This window comes from Grus americana, chromosome Z (genome assembly GCF_028858705.1).
Source record: "Grus americana isolate bGruAme1 chromosome Z, bGruAme1.mat, whole genome shotgun sequence".
Lineage (NCBI taxonomy): Eukaryota > Metazoa > Chordata > Aves > Gruiformes > Gruidae > Grus > Grus americana.
The window spans coordinates 2,962,359-2,983,095 of NC_072891.1; the positions used below are offsets into that span (position 1 = coordinate 2,962,359).

The 20,737-nt window shown below is 44.2% G+C and overlaps 1 protein-coding gene across 2 annotated transcripts in view; it reads left to right on the forward strand.

The window, feature by feature from the left end:
• MYO5B (myosin VB) overlaps positions 1 to 20,737 on the forward strand; it is a 148,895-nt gene that overhangs the window by 78,255 nt on the left and 49,903 nt on the right. For both annotated transcript variants that reach the window (XM_054808962.1, XM_054808960.1), the window contains exons 15-19: positions 4,543 to 4,692; positions 5,363 to 5,460; positions 8,351 to 8,437; positions 16,968 to 17,079; positions 18,283 to 18,494. In XM_054808962.1, the coding sequence (XP_054664937.1) occupies positions 4,543 to 4,692; positions 5,363 to 5,460; positions 8,351 to 8,437; positions 16,968 to 17,079; positions 18,283 to 18,494 (659 nt within the window). The remainder of the gene's footprint in view (positions 1 to 4,542; positions 4,693 to 5,362; positions 5,461 to 8,350; positions 8,438 to 16,967; positions 17,080 to 18,282; positions 18,495 to 20,737) is intronic.

A 20,737-nucleotide genomic window follows, 5' to 3' on the forward strand; every position in this document is an offset into this window, starting at 1 on the left:
CATACTTGGCCCTGCGATTTTTCATGACTTTAATAATTAGCATGCAAAAAATAGGGTTAATGTACAGTGCTGGAAGTGTAACATGAACTCTGAGATATTCCAGCTGCTGTAGAGCTATTTTACACTGCCAAAAATAATATTAACAAATTAACACAATGCTGATGCTGTTGCTTGTCTATTACAAGATTGCCATGTACCTTCCCCCTCCCGGGTATTGTAAAAACAACTCGTCACCACTTGTATCGGTGCCAGCAGAGACGTATTGACTGACCTCAAATGCCAAGTTTCCTAGTAAAGAGCTTTTTGGCACCTGGGGTTTAAAGTCTCTTAGTCCCAGTAGCTGTGGGCTCTCTGGGGTGTGGGAAGCAGGAAAGCAGTGGCTGTGGGGTGTTGCAGGCGTCGGTGTGGGTCGTGCCTGCAGTAAACGAGCACCTGGCAAGTGGGCTTCAAGCTGGAGACTTCCCACTTGCATGTGTGAACCGAGCCGGTTTTACGCTGACTCTTCTGCTGCATGAGCATGCATCCGCACTGGGGTGTGTTCGGTTAAAAGTGTCAGTAATGTAGACTTTTAGGGCATATCAAGCTCTTATTGTTTAAAACCAGACCAAAAATCCCCCCTGCAACGTTGAGTCTTTCATTGTCAATGAGTTGAGATTTTAAATGACCTTAACCCTTCCGGGGGCAGCTCACTTATTAAGTTAGTATGAAAATCCAGCCCTGCAAAGTCTAACATGCCAACCAGCAGCCAAAATTGAGACTGCATGACTATGAGGTGCCATTGTTTCCACCAGACCTTGTGGGTGGTGTAGGAAGGAATATATCTGCTTTTCTCCAAACCATTTCAAAGCCTACCCCAGCACGGTCCAGCTTGCTAACTGACTTTTTTTTTTTTTTTTTTAATTGCACATTTTGCATCCCTCCTGCACATTGCGAGCGGGTGTGTTGCGTATCCATATTTCTCCTCTTTGTGCCACTCTCCCTTGGGTTTATGGCTGGGTGTGACCTTCCAAATGCCACCATAAATAAGGAGCATGGTGAGGGAGGAAGGAGGAAGTATTATTTTTAGGAGCGTTTTAAGCAGGAGTTAGTTCCTGGCAAAGTGAGATGAGAATGGGAAATTAATTGAGCGTTGTCGGTGGATTGCCCTGCGTCTCAGCAATGAATCCATACGAAGATGGCAAGATGTGCAACTTTCTCATCCATGGGGGCACTTGTGAGTCTAATAACTCCGAAGCTGGGCTTTAATAACACCTAAATCAAGATCTCTGTGTGCTTGGGAAGCTCCCAGCTTTCCCAGCGTAAAGACTGGGTATGATTAGAGCTTGCTAGAAATGCCAGGTGACCTGCAGGAATAATTGATGCTGTGTGATGAATTATTTAGCCAGTGCTGAACTTGCTGTTGGAGGTAGTGCTGCAGAACTGGCGGTGTCTGACAGGGATTTCTGTTTGACTTCTCCCCATAGGTGCAGAGGAGAGCTGTAACTCATCGGGTTAGTGTGTTGTAGGGTTGTGGGGAGGGTGGTGCCACCTGCAACTCATTCCTTAAAATAAAGCAATTTAAAAAAATGCTGAAATGAGTTTATTAACAGCATCACCTCCTCTTCTCTCTCTATATAAAGACCATAACATAATATCAGGGCAGGCTAGGCTTTGGTTGAACAGCAAAAAAACCCAAACCCTGCTCCTTGCAACTGGTTTGCTTGGCCTTAAAACATGGAATTTCTATAGCTCAGGGCCAAAAGTTTGGGCTTACTTGGCCTCCAAACTAAGCTGATGCTCCTTGGGATCAGGCGTTAGGACCTTGTGAATTCATGGTGGTGGCTCTGTAGGTGACACCAAAATCTGCATTTGTGATCTAGATTAAAACGCTCTCAAATGCACTTGGCTCTGAGAACCTTAGAGTGATAGTTTGATGATCTTCTGCCTTTGAGCCGTTTCTTTAACAACACGGGAGCAGTGGCTGCTGTCAGCCCGTGCCGATGCTGTGCTGTCCCAGGAGGAAAAGCAGAGCTTCCCTCGGCAGGAACATCCTCGCCCTCCTCCTGCAAAGTCCCCAAAACCTGATCTTCTCCTCCTGTTTTCCCTAACCCCACTGGCCAGCAGATTCAGTTTTCCTGACTTTTATTATTTTTATTTTTTATTGCCTCTTGCCTACTGTGTGCCCTCCATGGGTGTAAACAAACATTTTGGTTTTTCTTTTGCTGTTAAAAGCTACCCAGCTCTTTTTCTGAACCAAAAGCAGTGGCAGTGGCGAGTCTGCTGCTCAGATGTGCTAATTTCACTGAAACTTAAATTTGTGCTGCAAAAGGCGAGGACTTTGTCCTGTGCACAGGATCAGGCCTGCATACAGTATTCGCTGCATTCTTGCTTGTATTCTCACTAAGGTGATACACAGCTCAAGGGGGGACGCTCAATTTAACATGGCAAGGACTTCAACACCTCTCCATCAGCGAGTGCATCACTGATGAAGCACTCCCACCAAGGCAGAATTGCATTCTGCTAATTAGAATGCAATTACTGCTGTCAACAAGATGGTGAAGGAGACTTTATAAAGCAACTAATTAGTTTTGCTAGCACTGGTCAGCTAAAACAGTTGGGAGTTGATGTTCTTTGAATTAAGGAAACCAATTTGAATACTGATTGAAAGATAACAGGCATGCTGTTAAGATACCATTTTCCAGTTTTCTAGAATTGCAAATAATGCACCAATGGTTTTGACTCCGCCAGTTGGGAAGGAAGGATCTTATCCCCCAGCATCGGTGGAATGGATGCTGGGCCGCTAAAGGTGATCCCGGTTACGCCAGTTTTGCTTTACACCAGCTGAAAGCTCACCTCTGAGATCCTTGCCGAGCATTTGCGCAGGAGCAAGCACTCCTGTTAATAATAGCAAGAGAATGGAGGGGTAGATGGCACTCCCAGCTTTGCCTTGAGAAGCTGTTTTGAAACCTGAAATTACAGCCGGGGGTTTTGCTGCGTTGTCAAGCATGAGAGTGTGAAGTGGAGCCGGTGTTGGACGTCTTCCAGAATCAAGCACGTGTCATCCGAACGTCCTGTGTTTGCAGGAGTCAAAGCACCCAAGCCAGTGACGTGTCACCAAAGCACAACAGCTGTCGGGTTGAGGGTTAGGCAAGAAAGGTGCGAGCCTTTATTCTGGTAGGAGTTGAGTGAGCTGCAGAGATAAAAATAAAAGCTGTGAGTATGAAGCAGACCTGTAGCAGGTGCTGTCCTGGAGCCTGCGAGCAATTTGCTAATATAATGCAAACAGTTTCCTTTCCACAGTGGTATTTAAGCTGCCGTGCTAGCAAGCTGTGCGAACAGCCTGTGGGACCGGGGCTGGAAATGTTCCTGTCTCAGTCCAGGGATGTGGCAGAGAGCCAGGCAGCCCTTCACGGCATGGGGCTGCCACTTAATGTCTATAAAGCGGTGAACCCCTGCACTCTTCTTGCGATCTTAATGGAAAAATGACCAGGCTTGGTTTTTGGAGGAGCCTGGGATGGAGGGAAGAGCGCTGTGCAGTGCACCACTGCCTTGTGTCGGTGTTTTCACGTGGACGTGTTGGGCACGGCGTGCCATGGACAAGGGAAGCGTGATGCTGGGACCCTGTGCCACGGCTGCTCCGGAGCGGGCGTTGCTTGAGGTCTGCATGCTGCTGGGGTGACATCACGGGTGCTTCGGCAGTGTCGCCGGGCTGGAGCCCAGCTCAGCTTGGTGATAAGTGAAATCCCACCTGGTGACAGTGGCTTTTCTTACATTTAAGAATTTGATTGTAAGTGCAGCTGTACCGGAAACCAGTGTGGGTGCATAGCTGGATTTGAGACGCGAAAATTAAGAGCTCTGCTAAACAAACCAGATTTATTGTGACTGACTTAGTACTCAAGTTTCCCCAGCCTAATGCAAATTTGAAGATTCTGCCTTTTAAAAAAAAAAATAGCATTAACTGCATTTGCCAGCTCACCTGTTCTCCTGTTATGAAGCGGAAATGTTGCTGCTGACTTGCCAGAAACCCCAGACTTCAGGGATCTGAGGAACTAAATGTGGTACTTTCAGGGCTGCTGTCGCCTTGCTCATTCACGCTGAAATGCAGGTAATTAGTGAGGAAGTACTGGTGTCTCCTAATTGTTTGGAAAAGCAAGGGTGCCTCTGGGGCCGTGGTGGGAGCAGGCTGCACCCCGTTTCTGGGGTGTGCGCTGTGCATCGGGGCTGAGTGAGCAGCTCAAAAAGAAGCCTGGGAGCAAGAGTCGCTTCACGTTCAGGAGGTTTTGTGCTTTGGGCAACACATCCGTGATGCAGCCTGTCAGGTAGCCGTCCTCTTTTTTTTTTTGCTTGTGCATGTTTTGAGGTTTGATGGACTACAAAACAGAATGGCCAATGGTCCTCATGTGGTTTATGTAGGCAACACTTCTTGATTTCACTTTATTGCCCTTTTTTCCCTTCCTCCTTTAAGATGGGGAAAAAATGACCAGAACAATGTAATGTGACTTGGGTGGGTTCATTCAGCAAGGAGCAGGGCCAGAGGTGCTCAGACTTTCTCTTTCGTTTTAGTATCAAATGGTAGCAGACTTATTCCAAGATGAGAAGGATGCTGCACCCACCACTTCCGTGGGAAAGGGAACGTCCAAAATCAACGTTCGTTCTGCCAGACCAGTGATCAAAGCTGCCAATAAGGAGCACAAGAAAACAGTGGGACACCAGGTAACGTACGACGTGAGCGAGTCAGTCGGCGGCAGGAGAATGGGGTGGGTGAATCCAGATACATTTGTACAGTTAAGATCTCATTTCTTCAGTCTGAAGAAGGGATAAATAAAAAGCTGTTGGGGAGGAAAGTGATGATACTTTCCCATGACCCATGCTGTAGGATGGGAACAGTTTTGCTGTTGCATTTTGGACACCTAGCAGTGTCTCTAGAAGAGAAGGCTTGAGTAGTCCTGACCAGAAGCAGTTGAGACATGGTAGAAAGAGAGTGGAGGCAACTTGGGGATTCACTGAACTTTATCCCAATGTACTGTGGTACTCATAAATTGAAACAACTTGAGAAAAAGAGCAATTTTTCCCGTGTGGACAGTCAAGCAGTGCAACAGGGTCCCAGAGGGGTTGTGCTGTCTCCACCCATGGAGATTTTTCAAGACCCAACTGAATAAAGTCCCGAGCAAACGTTTGTTGCTCTTGTACCTCATTGAGCTGGAAGCCCTCAACCCACCAGTGTTTTCTCTGACTTGCTCCTGCATGTCCTGGTCTGTGGGGAGGTTCACGCTATGTCTCATCCAGAGACTGGCACCGCAGGTGGCTTGGAGCACCTGCCAGCTTGGGTTGCGTGGTACAACACCCTCATCCCTCCTCAAAACGAGTGGTTTTGTCTTTTCAGTTCCGCAACTCGCTGCATTTGCTTATGGAGACTCTGAACGCCACCACCCCGCACTACGTGCGTTGCATCAAGCCGAATGACGAGAAGCTCCCCTTTAAGTAAGTGGGCTTTCAGATGAGCAAATGCATTCAGCATTATAGCAACAGAGTGTGCTTTGGATTTTTCCTCCTGCTAAAGAGTGTGTCCCCCCTTGTAATGTTGTTCTTGTAACTGGAAGGTCCCTGTAGTTTGCTGGAGTCACTTCTCTTGGGTTTCATTATGTGTTTTTTGTGCCCCTGAAATGATGACTAATGCAGGTCCTAGTAATTCATAGATGTACTCTGCTAATACTGAGCATCCTTGTATTGCAGTAACGGGGTCTTTGTACAATTTCATCTTAGAATCACTTTGATTTAAGTAGTTATAGTACTAAACAGTCAAAAGTAGCAAAGAAGGAAATGAAAAAGTGGAGATAAGTAGTGTGCTTGCAAAATGGCTTGTAAAATGAACAAAAATGTCATGGTGCTTATAAAATAAATGTGGAAAAAAGTAAAGACGTGACCTGTATCAACTTCAGGCAAGTTTCCAGGGGAGTGAACAGCTGAAGCAAAAAGCCAGCCTTGATCTTCCTCTGTAGTTCAGAGGTGTATTGCAAGCTGTGAACATTGCGAGCAAATAGCTGTTAGCCTTGTTTGACCTCTTAGATAATGTATTTCTGCTCAATTTTGTTCCCTGTAAATCCAAAACAGCTTGGCTATTAGTATGCAGGGACCTAATAGATCTTGTGATGTCTTCTAAAGGCCCTGGTGTAAACTGCAGGTGGTGACATTTAAGAAAGGATGATAATTGTGACCTCTAAGCAGGGAGGCATTGCCCTCCAGCTGGTCGAGAGCCGTCTAAGTGCTCCTGGTGAGCCACCTCGGAGTGCAGAGATGGCTCCAACAGCGTCCTGCAAAGGAGGATGGAGCATCCGTGTAAACAGGCTCACCCTTGGTCGTGATGTGCTGGTGCATATGGATGCGCCGGGAAGCTTCCCCACCTTGGCAACCTGGTGTGCCCCCATAGCTGCCCCAGCTTTTGAACATTGGAGGTTGGGCTAGAGACCCCCTAACGTCTCTTCCAACCTGCTTTGCTCTGACTCCTGCTTTACATCTGGGTGCAAAGGTAAGGTTTGTTTCTTAGGGGTGTCAGACTTACAACCTGGAGGAAGCATTGGCACCACCCAGTGATACTTGCTGTATCTGACTGGAGGCTGTGTCTGAGGTTCATCCATTGTGGAGAAGACTTCAGAGAGAGAGAGGTGTGAGAGGAATGCTTGACTTCAGCTTGTACCTTTGACAATTTCTGTCCAAATTCTGTTTCAGGCAGAGTTTGTGATCTCTTACTTGAGTTTCCAGGCCAAAAGCAACCTTCTGGGTGGTTCTACTTGCCACGGCAAGGAAAAGTAGTTCATAATAATGTGTATTGTCTCACTTTTAAGCTCTTTATTTCAGCCTGTAGCTGGAGTTGTTGCTAGAGAGGGTCCTGGGTTTCCACGCTGATAGATCACTGCAGCCGCTCTGGTTATTGCATTTCACCCCACTGAACAGGGCTTGGCAGCGTTGCAGAAAGTTCCCCTCATGTACAATGTAGATTGCCCTGGGATCTCCCAGGACTGAAGCTTCCCTGTCCATCTACCAGTCCTGTTTATTATATATTGTTATGGAAATTGTACCCTTGTGCGCTTCCTTGAAGCGAGTGACAGCCAAGACTGATTCTTCTACCCTGCATCGTGTTTGAGGTATTGTATTGAATAACTTGCTGTAGACTTGACAGGTCCAGGGAATCTGAAAATGCACAAAGTAGCAGAGGGCTATTTCTTATGCTGCTTTTGCACAGCGAAGGCCAAGCAGAATTATTCATGCAATCTTGACCTGCGGGTGTAAATACTTTGGGCAAGCAGGTACCTGAGAAGCTTTTGTTCCTTACCGTTGTTCTGGAAACCTAACACAGCTGTGGACATCTACATCTTATGGGTCCAAACTTGATCCAACGACGTCTTCCAGGGTCTAACATCTTAACCTGCAGATCTGAGACCTCTTTGTGTGTCCGGTGTAAGGGGTGGATTGATGTAACGGAGAAGTGATGGGTGGTGCTGGTACCTGCACTCTGTGCAGAGATAGACTGATCTGAAAGTGGGTTTGTGGCAGGAGCCAGAGAGAACACTGCCCAAGTATTCAGATGGAAATTGGCACAAAGTTTTTCAGCACAAATTGCTGATGGAAATAAGATGCCAGTGGTAAGGGGTAATGCCGGCTAAAAAGAGGAGGGCAGGCAGCTGAGAGCAAAAATTCCTTGAATTTCCACATGCCACCTACCAAAGCCTTTAGCCTGGAACACGAGCACCGCTGTTCTTGGTAAACTTAACGGTCTCCAAACACATGGGACCTGTTAATTACTCGGGTTTTGTATGGAATTTAATATATCGGATTTATTTTGTTGTTGAATTTGATTTCATTCTGGAAATACGTTGTTGCCCTTAGAGCTGCAAAAGTAATACTGTCTGGTTCATCAGGCAGCTTGTGGTGGGGTAGCCTGTTCCCTTCTTTGTCGTAATTGTGTTGCTTTACGTAGTTGGGTAGATTATGGCTGTAGAGACTAATTGCAACAGATTGTCATCTTGTACCAAGAGTACCACTTGGCATTGATAGTAGGGCAATAGCAAGGTCTGTTGCACTTGGAAAGCACAATGTCTTGTGACGTGGAGAGAAAACGTGTGACATCTGTGCAGCCTGGTCCCAAAACAAGGCATGGGATTTGTGGTTAGACTCAGGTTTGCAAGGGAATGGCTATGGGCAAAAGCTATCCATGGATGTATGGTTTTCTTCAGCCCCTGTGCTAATGGCAAGGGCAGAGCTTTTTTCCACAAACCGGAACCTAATTCCTGTCCCCAAAAGAGTGACTGTCAGGTGGGTTGATGATGAGGGTTCCTTCTCACTGTGTTAATCTCTATCCTAAATGCAATTGCAGATTTGATCCGAAGAGAGCGGTGCAGCAGCTGAGAGCTTGTGGAGTGCTGGAGACCATCCGTATCAGTGCAGCTGGCTTCCCATCCAGGTACCGTGCGGGGAATTTGGTGTGGTGTTATGCTGCTGGTCTGCTCTACTCAGCAAGCTCATTATCTGGGGCGAGGGAGGGAGAAGGAAACACTAGTGTTTTCAGGACAAACAGGGTTTATTTTGGTTGGTTTATATCCAGGATAGATTTTTTTCCCCCTTTTTATATATATTTTTTTATAAATTTTGCAAAATCCTCATTAGATCCTTGGTTCCTCAAATCTAAGAGATTCATTATCAAGCGATGAGCTGCAAAGTGGGGCTGCCAGAGGGTGTGTTGTGTCCAGCGTTCCAGCTGGTGCTTTCAGTTTGGTCCCGAGAAGCAATTTGCTCTGGTGAAATCTCTGAAAACACTGGTGCATGGCAGATAAAGGAATCCAGCTTTGATCCCATACAGAGGTGGACAGCAAGCAGCAAAATAACAGCTCTATATCTTCTACACCCATCTTGCCTGGAAGCAAACGTTGCCCTAGAGGACTGCTTCCCTGCTTGCCTGAAGCTCCCTCCACAAAAGCTCCTTGCACTGTACAGTTTGCTTTCTGGGTTGTTTTTTTTGTTTGTTTGGGTTTTTTTCCTGGCTTCAGACACCTGCTGCAATAGTAATTTCAGCCAAAAATGTTTTGATTATTCTTACAGAGAAAGAAAATAAGGGTTGTAAATTATTATTGTGGACTTCCGCACCGCACATCCAAAGCATGCTAGGCTTCAAACTTCTGCATTTTAAAAAGGAAGGGTTATGGGTGGTGTGACTCTTGCTGATTGTGATACAAAATTCAAAAGAGGGTTTTAGGGCCTAATAAATCAGAAAACATAAACTATAAATAAGCCCTGACCATGACAAGGGTAAATAATTCTAAAAATGCATCAATTGCTTTTTAGTGCCAAGCAGCTTTGTGTTAATGTCAGCATAGCCTTTTTACATGGAACAAAGGAGTTATAAATACACTCAGTGAAGAGTCGGCTAAGCGTGATGCTGAACGCCATGAGAAACTCCCTGTCCCGGTTTTTGAGGAGGAGTGTGCTGCCTACCAGTGACTCTCATCTGCTGCAAAGAGCCCCTGACAATTGACGGCAGCTTCTGTGCATTGGCATGAGATGGTTCTGCTGCACTTAGCCCATGTAAAACCTCTGTTGGCCAGTGACCTCCATGGACAGGCAAAAACTGGTGATGGAAAAGGAAAAAAAGGAAAAAAAAAAAAAGGTTCATAGAAACCGCCATCTCTCTCTCCTCATCCAGCGTGGGAGAGTGGCAGAGAAGTGAATGGAGATTTGGGTCTTCCTGTTGTGGGTCTGGCCCTGTTAGAAGACCCAGCATCACCTTTGGCTCCCATCTCTGAAGTCTTCAAGGCATTTGTAGAAGTAACTAATAAAAAGTTGCTCCTAAATGACATGATCTCTAAGCCACAATGAGGAATTAATAACTGGCCCGTGGGTCGGGTCTTTTATTATCTTCTTTGTTAAAGTAGCTGCACGGTCAAATCCGTCTGTCTCTCCTCTTGCACTGAAAGCCCTAGTGCAGTGAAACAGCTGTGGTTTCATTTGGAAGAGGCCACAGAAATGTTGTTTTATGCTTGCTAAGCAAGTGGTCGTGCTCTCCAGTGCAGTGGGTGCTCCTGGCTCTGCAGCTGTGGGTCCCAGGGCGGGTTTGGGGAGCTCCGACTTGAGGGTTGTCCATGGGTTTTGCTACTGGTCTTAGCACGGCTGCAGGGATACCCCGTTCCTCTCCATTCATAACTTTTCTAAACACTTGTAGCATTTTTCCATCTCTGCCTACTTAACTTGGTGCACTTCAGACCCTACGGCACTAAAATCGATGTATGATTAGTAACTGGGACGGGGAAACAGAGGGGAGAAGCCACTGCAGCACCTGGAGACCAGCCAAGGTCTATTTACAGCAAATAATTGACTGGTGCGAAGACCGCTCCATCCTGAAAAACTCAAAAGCAATGTTTTATTTTACTCTGCTTGTATGCTTTTGGTTATGAGATCTTTTTCCCAGGATGCTAAGAATACAGAACTCTTCCATCACTGCAACTTGTCAGCTTTTGTTCTTCCTGCAGGGAAAAAAAAAAGGGTGTAAATAGCTATTTCAGCTTTTCAGAGTGACCTTCTGCAGTTCAGTGTTTGGGATGCTTCAAGGACAGATTTGTTTTTTGTTTATTTTAATGTCTCTAGAAGATAATCATATACAGCAACAACTCAAAATGAAATAAGACACTCACTTTGGTAGTTCTTTACTCTCCTTGGTCATAAAATTCCAGTCTTGAAATCCAGACCCAGAAGTTGGGTGACAGCAACGAAAGATTGTGAATAATCTGCATATTTGAATTGGCTGTATAAAGCAGCTTGGCAAAAGCAGGGAATGTAATAGATGTTTTAGTTCTTCCTGAGTTTTTATGTGCATGAGATCAGTCTCAGTTTTTATCACAGCAAGCATTGATTATTCCTTTGTATTTCCTTATATTTTAAGACAAGTCAGATTATAATGGTTGATTAAGGATAAAAACAAAAAAAGAGGGTCACTGTTTTAAATTTAAACCCTGTGTGAAAGATATAAATAGAAACCACTTAGAATAATAATGGAAAACTTGATCTTTGTGAGTTTTGCTTCACTTGGGTGTAAGCAATTTACCTTTAGAGCAACAGGGAATTTTCAAAATGTTTTATCTCAAGGTAAGTTTTATTACAGAAACAGGATAAAATGTTTATTTTCATCCTGTAGTATTTACATCTGAATATTTTCCAGCATACTGCCACAAGAGTAACTTCTGAGAGCAATGTGGCTTTGGGTCAGAGATGTCTCGATAAAGCCCCTTTTGCCTTTATTTCATGCGTCTCCATCACAGTTATTTTATGGGTTGAAGAATTAAATGTTTTGAGGCTTTGATAATTTTTTTTTACCTGGTTATTTTAAGAAAAAAAAAAAAGTTGGAATATAGTTTTTAGTGTTCTTCAGCCCATATAAGACATGATATATTCCCACTAAAAGATGAAACCTCGCGCTCCAAACTTTAGGTGCACGTGGCTTTATTTTGTCATTTCCATGGTATGCTGCACTCTGCTGCTACCTCAAGTAAATTGAAAATGTATCATTTGGTTTGAAACGTTACACGGCAGTTAAGAAATGTTTTTGTTAGCATGTACATAAATGATTGTGATGAATGGACTGTCTTAGACGTGTAGATAGTAAATCTGTCATCAACTTCCCTGGGTAAAGCATGGAAGATCTCTCTACTATAAAACCATTCATCTTCTTTATAGAAACTGGCTACATAAAGATGAGTCTGTAGAGAATTAATTGGTGTAGATCTCCTTTAATAACAAAATACTCTTTAAAACAAGTTTTTAACTTGCATTTTGTCAAAACTCCACATTTTTTTTTCTTGCTAGTTCTCATGGTTTCCAGCCAGTGGTACAATGGCAGTGGTCCCCCACTGTGCAGTCACTCTGAATGATGTTGCCATTGCAGTCTCTCCGAAATACTCTTACTGTAGTTGTTATGTATGAAATTTATTGTTTTAAGTATTTTTGGCATTTGGCTGCTTTCTCTGGTTGCTGGAGCTGACTGTCAGATCTTGGTATCAGTTCAGTATGAAATCACAGCTGCTAAACTCTATAAACATTAAACATTCATAATTGAAATGTATCATGGGCATCCTTGGATAGAAAATAGTTTTTTTATAACGTGATTTTAGCTGTCTTGCAGTCATTTCAGGGAAACAGAACCTATAAAAAACTTTGGCTACCAGCAGTTCTGTTTGCCCACTCCCCTCACTCCCAACAAAGGTGTAATGTGTAAACAGAGAGGTTCCCCCCATCCATTTTGCTCTTTGAATATATTTCAGATAATTTCAAGCCATGCCAGCGTGTATGTTTTAGAGCTAATTGAAAGGCAAATCTGTTCTGCTGCAGTAAACAAAGCGAAAGAAATTTTCTTCCTGAACTTCAGTTTCTGAAATAATTTAATGTCAAATCTTGGTTCAAATATAAAACCTGCGTGACCCCAAATAGGCTTCAGATCCTATAGAAAGATCGATACGGTCCAGCTCCTTACTGCTTAAAATGTTGATCCCTTCAGGGACGGTAGCTCGTGGTGCCGGCAGGATTTCTTACACGAAGCCGCATGTGCTCAGCAGGCACTCACTCAGTGAGTGGGGGGCGGTGAATTTATTTACCTTTAAGGTAAAGATTTCGTATTCAGTGATTTTAGGCCGCTGGAAGATACCATTTTATGGTTAAGTCATAAAAGCTTCAAGCTCTTATTGCGCTCCTCCTGTCAGCTCTTCATTCAGTGCCACTGAGATAGCACTGCTGTAATCACCCTAAAAAACAATAGGTTAGGGATATTTTGGGCAATTGCTGACTGCTTGTAGAGATGCTTTTCAGAGGCTTCCTCAGGAGTCAGAATTTCACCCCCAGTTTCTTACCCGAGCCCTCCCTTTAATTGCAAGGTTGTAATTAATCCAGCTAGCTCTGCAGCACAAGGGCTGCTCTCGGGTTCATAGACCTGTGATTTTGGGCAGGAGCATCCCCTTTGCTTCCCACCCGGTTTAGTTTTGTGTAAAGCATTTAAATCTTGTTTTTTAAACCACAGATGCAAGGCTTAATTTATGGCATGTGTGATGGCTTATTGCCTCTGTCTAATTCCTGTAGATGTCAAAGAAATTGCTGAGTTGGCCAAGTCTCCTGCTACTGGCCAAGCCCTTGAGCATCCTCCTTGCTGCTCAAGCCCACGGAGGGTTTTTCCACAGGCATAAGTTATTTTCCTGTGTCCTTCCATTCCTTTTATTGCCTCTTCACTTTAGTGACCTGTGCTGACTTCGAAGCAAAATTTTGATGTTTGAGGTGGGTTGTGCTTGGTCTCAGCCCTGACGTTATTATTTTTTTTTCCCTTGGGAAAGTTTGAGTAGTGTCCGTCCAGTCCTTTGTGTCTCCTCCTCCTTCCTTCTCAGTTGTATGGGTACAAAAAAATCCTCCTGGTTACAGCTCTTCACCTACACCACCTGTCTGGATCTTATAACTTAATAATTATATGGAATTGTGTTTATTTAGTGGCCCTTGGTGGTTTCCAGCTCCTAGCAATGGGGCATGCCTGTGTTGTGTGGCAGCATCCTGAAAACCTGACGTCTGCTTTTAATTTAATACCAGTCAACAAGTTGAACTGAGGTATAATCTTCCCTTAATCTGTCCTGACCTGCTAAGCTGCGGGGTAACGTGGCACGTCTTTTGTCTCGTGCTGGGAGTCGCTTTGTGGTCTAGCAGGAGGGAAACAAGTTTTCTCTTTTTTCCTTTTCTCTGCTGAAAATGCAGATGTTGAACCTACCAAAAAAAAAAAAAAAAGAAAAAGAAGAAGATATATCTGTGCAGAAGGATAAAAAAAAGCGTGTGTACACCAAAGCATTGAGCTTCCGTATGTCTGCACCAGAAAAATCTCCCTTGTAGGGTTGGGGGATGATATTTGTTTTCTCTCAAAACACGTAGTTGTAAGGTGATTTTATACTGCTTTGAACCTGAAGTGGTTTAACCAGGTATGTTACATTAAACCTGAGTGCTTTAATTGTTCCTTTCTCTTGGGGGGGATCCTGTAACAGCACCTATGAACCCCCGCAGCTCTTTTGCTCGTTAATTGGGACTGCAAATATTCTGGTGAAACTCCTGATGGACCGGCTGAGCCCCGGCATGGCAGAGCCTTTGTCTTGAGATATATCCCGCGGACAATAGTGCAAGCAATGTGATCTCAGGACTGTCATGTCCTGTTAAATCAGTGAGGATGGCAAGAGCGGCCTCGCTGCAGCAAGGGTGAGGCGGTGTTGTGCCGTGGAGGTGCAGCGTTTGGCTGTGAACCCCTGGAGATGTGGATAGAGGACTATGGGTGCCACCAGCCGAGCAAAACACCCTGACAGCAGTGACCGTATTCCCTGCCACTTCCAATGTCTCATGTGAGACTTAGTCCTAAAAAGTGAGCTGTGTTACTTATGTTAAAGTATGAAAACACGTGGAAAATCAGTTTTTACCACGTCGTGAAATGAGAGCGGCAGGCTCTGAAGAAAGATCCTCTGTGCAGTGACTTGTGATCTATTTTCAGGGAATTTCTGCAAGTGTCTTGTTTGTTTGAAAGCAGCTGCGGGATCTCCATCTCTGTCTCGGTGCAGGAAGATGATGGATTTTGCTGCTTTCTGCCCAGCTTGGTCCCGTGCCCTCAGTTACGTGTGTTGCCTCTTCGCCATCTGTTCTTTGCTGGAGGAGCCCGGGTGGCACCTGCAGGATGATTTCTTCCTCCAAATAACTGCAGTTAATAATATCAGCCCCTGAACTGATTCTGGCGGGTTAGTGGGAATACTCCCTCCTTTATTCTCCCCGCCAAGCTCTCCCTGGCGTGAGTACTACCTGAGCCAGCCAGGAGGTCTCCAGCATCGCGTGCTTGGCTGCATGCCTCGGGCACTGCGTGCTCTGCTTCTCCTATTGTGTTTGATTTGGAGCTGTGTAAAGCCCCAGACGTGCTTAAAATGAAAACGGGTTTTATTTGCACAAGGTGAAAGGATTACAAAATGGGAAAATGTAATTATAAAACAAAGGCTTCTAGAAGGCAAAGAGAAAGCAAGTTTAAACTTAAACCCTACATGACACAAGCCTGTAGTCATGCAAAAACTTTGTGCTTAGTTTTGCTCTACCTCATCCCAGAGAGAGCTCCCCATAGCACGTACCTTCTTTTTTTTAAGTGATAATCCAATACTTTTGCTCATTTGCTGGCGGGTAGCCTTGGCCGTCCAGCCCCAGGGCTGGCCCATATAGATAGGGATGAAATGTTCGCTTAATCTGGCTACTCTAGACCTACTCAGAGAAATCCTCTCATCACAATTTCCTTCTTGCTCCTGTCTTCAGGAGCCTTCCAGCTCATCTTTTCCTTCATGTGCAATGCTAAGGACTCTCTAGTTTTCGCCATGCCTACATTCTTTGCAAATGGTGTCCTGGAAGCAGTGTGTCCATGCAGAAACTATGTGGCAATTCCCAGTCCTTAGCGGTCCGGGCGTCCGGTTTTTTTGTGGTTTTTTTTTTTTTTTTCCTTTTTTTTTTCTCCCTTCAGACTCCTTGCAAACATTTTCTTCTGCTACACTCCTTTAATTACAGTATTGCTTTTAATCAAACTGGCTTTCCTTCCCTGCTGTGTTTTCTGAACTGATGTGAAACTGTGTTGGTCTTGTATTTTGAAAGAAGTGTTATATTCTGGTATGTCAACCTTACCAAATATTCCAGTGTCCAGCCTTCAAGAGGTTTTGTTAGTATTTTATAGAAATGGCAGCCTTTAGTGTTGGAGGTGTTCAGTGTGATGTCTCACCCAGCCCCACCACTGCAAACTGGCCAAGTGTAAGGACCCATCACAAGCGTTGCTCTGGCCCTTTGTGATTTATTTTGCCTTTCTTCCACTCTCTCTCAACCTCAGGAATTGGAAAAATAGGAAAAAATGGGTGTAATAACACACAAAAAAAGGCATGCATTGGGCTGCTGGGTGGAGGAGGAGATGCTTCTGTATGGCTGCTCTTCGTATCATGTATTCTCATCTTGGCTGCCAGAACATCCATGTGTGTGAGGATCAGGCTTACAGATGGTTTCGTTGAGTGAGGGCAGAAATCAAAATCTCTGCAATTCTCTCCCATCTTCCTTTGATGTTTGTTATGCATATTTTTTTTGAAATAACGATGGCGGTACTTGACAGTGCTGGAAATTGCCTAGTGTTTTAATTAAAAACTCAGGTTTTGAGGGGTTCATAACTCACTGTGTTAATTTGGAGACGGCTGAAACTTGGCACATGCTGAACCAATTTCAGGATCCAGTCTGCAGGCTCTACATCTAACAGCGGCGGCATGAGATGGTATTTCCTAGCAGTAAGATACAGTACTCTAATTTCTTCAATTAGTGTTGCATGTTTGGAAGCTTCACTGCTGGTGACAGTTGAAGCATCTTCCAAGAAGCCACCTTGTCTTTCCGGAGTCCAAAGATTTTGTGTTTGTTTTAAGGGTCTCAGCTACAGACCAGTGCCATTAGTGAATTAAATTATTCAAATTCATATTCAACAGAGTTTGAAATGCAAACTAATGAAGAGTTTCTATTTGATTCGTTCTCTATCATCGAGATTACTTTTTTAAATTTTTTGGCTAAATCAGGAGATGTATGATCTCTTCAAAATTAACATATCATTTCTGAAAGGACCGGCATTGTTGCATTTGCCTGGTAAAATGCAGCAGCTTGGGAAGCCCATCAGGAGAGGCGAAGGCAAGGCAATCCATGGCCTTTCTGTTCCAGGCTAGAAATGTTCTGGTAAGGGCGTTCAGTGGCAGGGGGAGGGCTGAGACTGGGGTTAGGCTTGAGTGACCTAGCTCCTTTCAGGTGGCTTCAATCCATGCTGAGGGTGGTGGTGACACATCCCTTGGTATACGAGTTTCATATTTTGACTTGTCTATGACTCCAGACGCTTTATTTTAAGGAAATACTGCCCAGCATGCAGACTTATCCTGTGTATGCTTTGCTTTCAGATGGTCCTACCACGACTTTTTCAATAGGTATCGTGTGCTTATGAAAAAGAGAGACCTCTCTAAGACAGACAAGAAGCAGATCTGTCAGATCCTGTTGGAAGACCTCATTAAGGTGAGCTGAAGCTCATGGCTTTGATATGATCTGAATTGCTTTCCTTGCTCCTACTTCACCTGCTGTTTGTGCAGGTGCTTATTCAGTCTAAGCAGCTTGGGGCTTTTTCCAAAATGAGATAGTCTCGCAAGGAGGTAGCAAGAGCAAATGTGGCATGGGATGTCTTGATTGCAGTCAAGCTGAACATGCCATTTCAGTGCTGGTGATGTCCAGAGCTTGCTATCACTGACTGTACATGAACAGCTGGCCATCTTCAGAAAACTTATCCCTCCAACCCCTCCTGTATTTTGGGTAGCTGGAGCTGGAGCACATTTTAGAGGTCCATCTTTGGATGCTGTGTACAACATCATGAACCTTAGTCAAAGTCGGTTCTGTCACCCCATCGCTACATGTCTCTTTGCACAAACGAGTAAGAGAAAAATGCAATAGTTGCCCTATCTTGATGTGTGGGAGGCTTTTAATGGCCACTAATATGTAGAAAAAGCATCCTATAGATTGGGACTTCCCCCCCTTATATATATAAGCAAATAAGAAGTCTTTGCCACACTCCCTTACCAAAACCTTACTGCTCAGACTCGTGCATTATTTTTAAATTGCAAATGTGCACACAAAGGTTTCTTCCTGTTGTCTGCTGTTGAGGAGCCCAGGATGTGCACAGCACCTTAGCCAGGTTTTAAGTTTTGATCCTTGTTTTCTTTGTGGGATTTTGAGGAATTGACTCCATTGGGTTTCTGTCTGCAAAAGCCATTCTCCTTACATGCCAAGTGTTTGTCTTGGCTGCAGAGGCATTTGCAGTGCCTGTATGACTTTGCAGATGGAAACCTTAATCTTTTTGAGAAAGAAATCTTTTGTTGAAGTCCTGTGGTGTTGCATTGCTCTATTGAACTTTAAAAACAAAACCCCGAAAAACCCCAACCAAACAGAAAACGAAAACCAAAAAATTCAAAATTAATGTAAATATGTGGAAGTTAAGACTGAATCCTAGGGCTGCATTCCTCAATGGGTGTATAGAAATTCATGTAGTTTGGAGTCTAATAATATCATCATCATCTGATTAAGAAGAGATGTGAGCTGAGCTGATAAATTTGATTCAAAGCGTTTGGTTTTTTTAATCTGTGTCTACTGAGCAACATGAACTGAAAAAAAAAAAAAATTAAAATGTTTGCCTTAATTAAATTTAGTTTCCTTTATGCTTTTGAAAAGGATCCAGACAAGTTCCAGTTTGGACGTACCAAGATCTTTTTCCGTGCAGGCCAGGTGGCATATCTGGAGAAACTACGAGCAGATAAGTTCAGAGCTGCCACAATCATGATTCAGAAGACGGTGAGGGGCTGGCTGCAGAGGGTCAAATACAAAAGACTGAGGCAAGCTGCAATTGTCATCCAGCGCTACGTGCGTGGGCACCTGGCACGGAGGTGGGTCCTAGGAAGCCCTCCAAGGAAGGGCTAGCTTGGAGGTCAAGTGGAAAAGCACTTTTGGGCGCTTGTGTTTTTCAATCTGTTCCATCTTGTAGACCTTAAACCTGGGGGTTTCATAGGAGAAACATTGAAAATGCTCTGCATGAGGTGTTGCCTTTCAGCCCTGTAAAAACAAGACCCATATTGTGCACGTAGGTACCACTATGATGAAAGCTTCTGTGCTAAAGTCAGGACTCACTCCTAGCCCCTCTCCTCAGCTTTATTAGGGGGCAAGAGATCAAAATTCTTTCTCTCAAACCAATTTTGTATCTATATTGATTTAATTTCTAGGTTCTAGGCCAGGGCTATAACATAGGCAGTTAGGCTGTAATCAGATGAGTCTTCTGCAGGGACCAGGTTTGTGCCACCTTGGTATCCAAGGAGAGTTCTCAGAATTGATTCACTGCATCCTTTGTGATGAGAAAAATCACTCCAAATCACTGGTAATGGGACTATTTACAGTACAGAATAATAGAGTTCAGTGTTTAACACTCTGTGTGCAGGAACCTTCAGCTTCCTCATGTCGGTGGTTTTCTGGGGTTTCTGTAGGTAACGCTGCACTGGGGAGGAGGCTGCTAGTAGCAGGTGTGGGGTGGGTGTGAGTGGGCAGTAAATCCATTTCATAACATCCCAACACACAGGTCATCTTGCATCTTGTGCCCCTTACTCATGTCAAACTTCCATTCCTCTGCATCTAGCCAAGTTGGCTTCAGTCACTTCACAGATAGGAACAAGGAGTAGATTTGGGTCCTTTCAGCTTTGTTCCCCTTCTTGATTGCTGCTGTGGTGTGTTAGCTATGTTGCTTGGTTTTGAGCAATGTTCTCACTGGCATCTGCCCATCACAAGTGCTGCTACATAATCTGCAACCCAATTAACTCTGCTTGCACTTGGGTAACGCGAGACGCTACCTGTCTGCTACAAGGCTCCTGCACAGTCACTTCATTCCTGATTGCTGGATGAATGTTGATTTCTATCAATTATGGAAGCAACCAAAGGTGAAGAACTTCCATATTCCTTCCAAGGATTTCCTCTAAATCATGCTGCATTTGGAAGAACATCAGAGATGCTAACTGAGTTTGTGGTATTATTTACTCTTGTTAAATGTATTGGCCTCTTGGAGAATCCAGGGATTAGAAAGTCTCAAATGAGCAAAGCTGGGCAGTTTGGTGACTTTTATTTAAAACTGAGCACAGATTTTTCTTGACCTCAGAGCTGCATGTACTTCTCTAGGCTCGTGGCTGCAGGTCCTTCTCAGCAGTCTTGCAGCTCACTTGAGGACAAGGCAAATGAGACCTAAGCAATAAGAGGAAGATTAAGAAAAAGGGGGAGTTGGTGATTAACTTTAGTCTCTTTGGTGGGCTCTCTGTGCACACCTACAGACTCAGACTCTGTATTTGCCTTTGCATCAGCCAACCATCTCTCTAGGCAGGGGAGAAGGAAAGCCTGGTGATGTGGAAATAAGAGGGTATGAGCTAAAAAGAGAGGCTGGAAGCAGATGTGCAGAAGCCACTGAAACTCTGAACACCCAAGGGTACCCTTGGAGACGGACTCTTGCTACCTGGTGTTCAGTGTCAGTAGTGTTTCTCTGGGCTCCTTTCTGGTGCAGTGTTTCTTCAACGTGATTTTTCAGTTCACCTCTTTGTGCTGGTTTCGCAGGGTTGGATGTCATCTGAATAACTGCTTTCTCTTTCTGGAAACGGACCATCCCTTGTTCTCATTAGTAAGCTCTGGTTCAATGGGTCCTAATGAGAAACTGTTGGCCTTGATGAAGAGAATATATAAGCGAATTCGATATGGCTGTTTTAGTTTTGATACACTTTTCACAAAATCATAGAAAAAATAAAGAAGTGGATCAAATATCTATATAATTCTTCATGCTGAAAGCAATAAATAAGTCATAACTTCAGCAAAACAAGCTAATTATCGTATTAAATGGAGGTTTTATGGGCATTTATTAACCTGTGTAACAGCAAATTGAACATTAATTCAGTTGGAGAATTGGAACAACATGTCATGGAGTTGACCACATCCTTCATTATTTACTGTCTGTGAATTGCTTGGGGCTCTGCTCCTGAACGTTGCCAAACCAGTGCACACCGGTTTAAATGTCAAATCAATTTGCAGCCATTTTCACTGAGTCAGTAGATACCCCATGCAACGCTTGCTTTTTATAGTTAGGGAAGTGATGGAGCCAACCTGG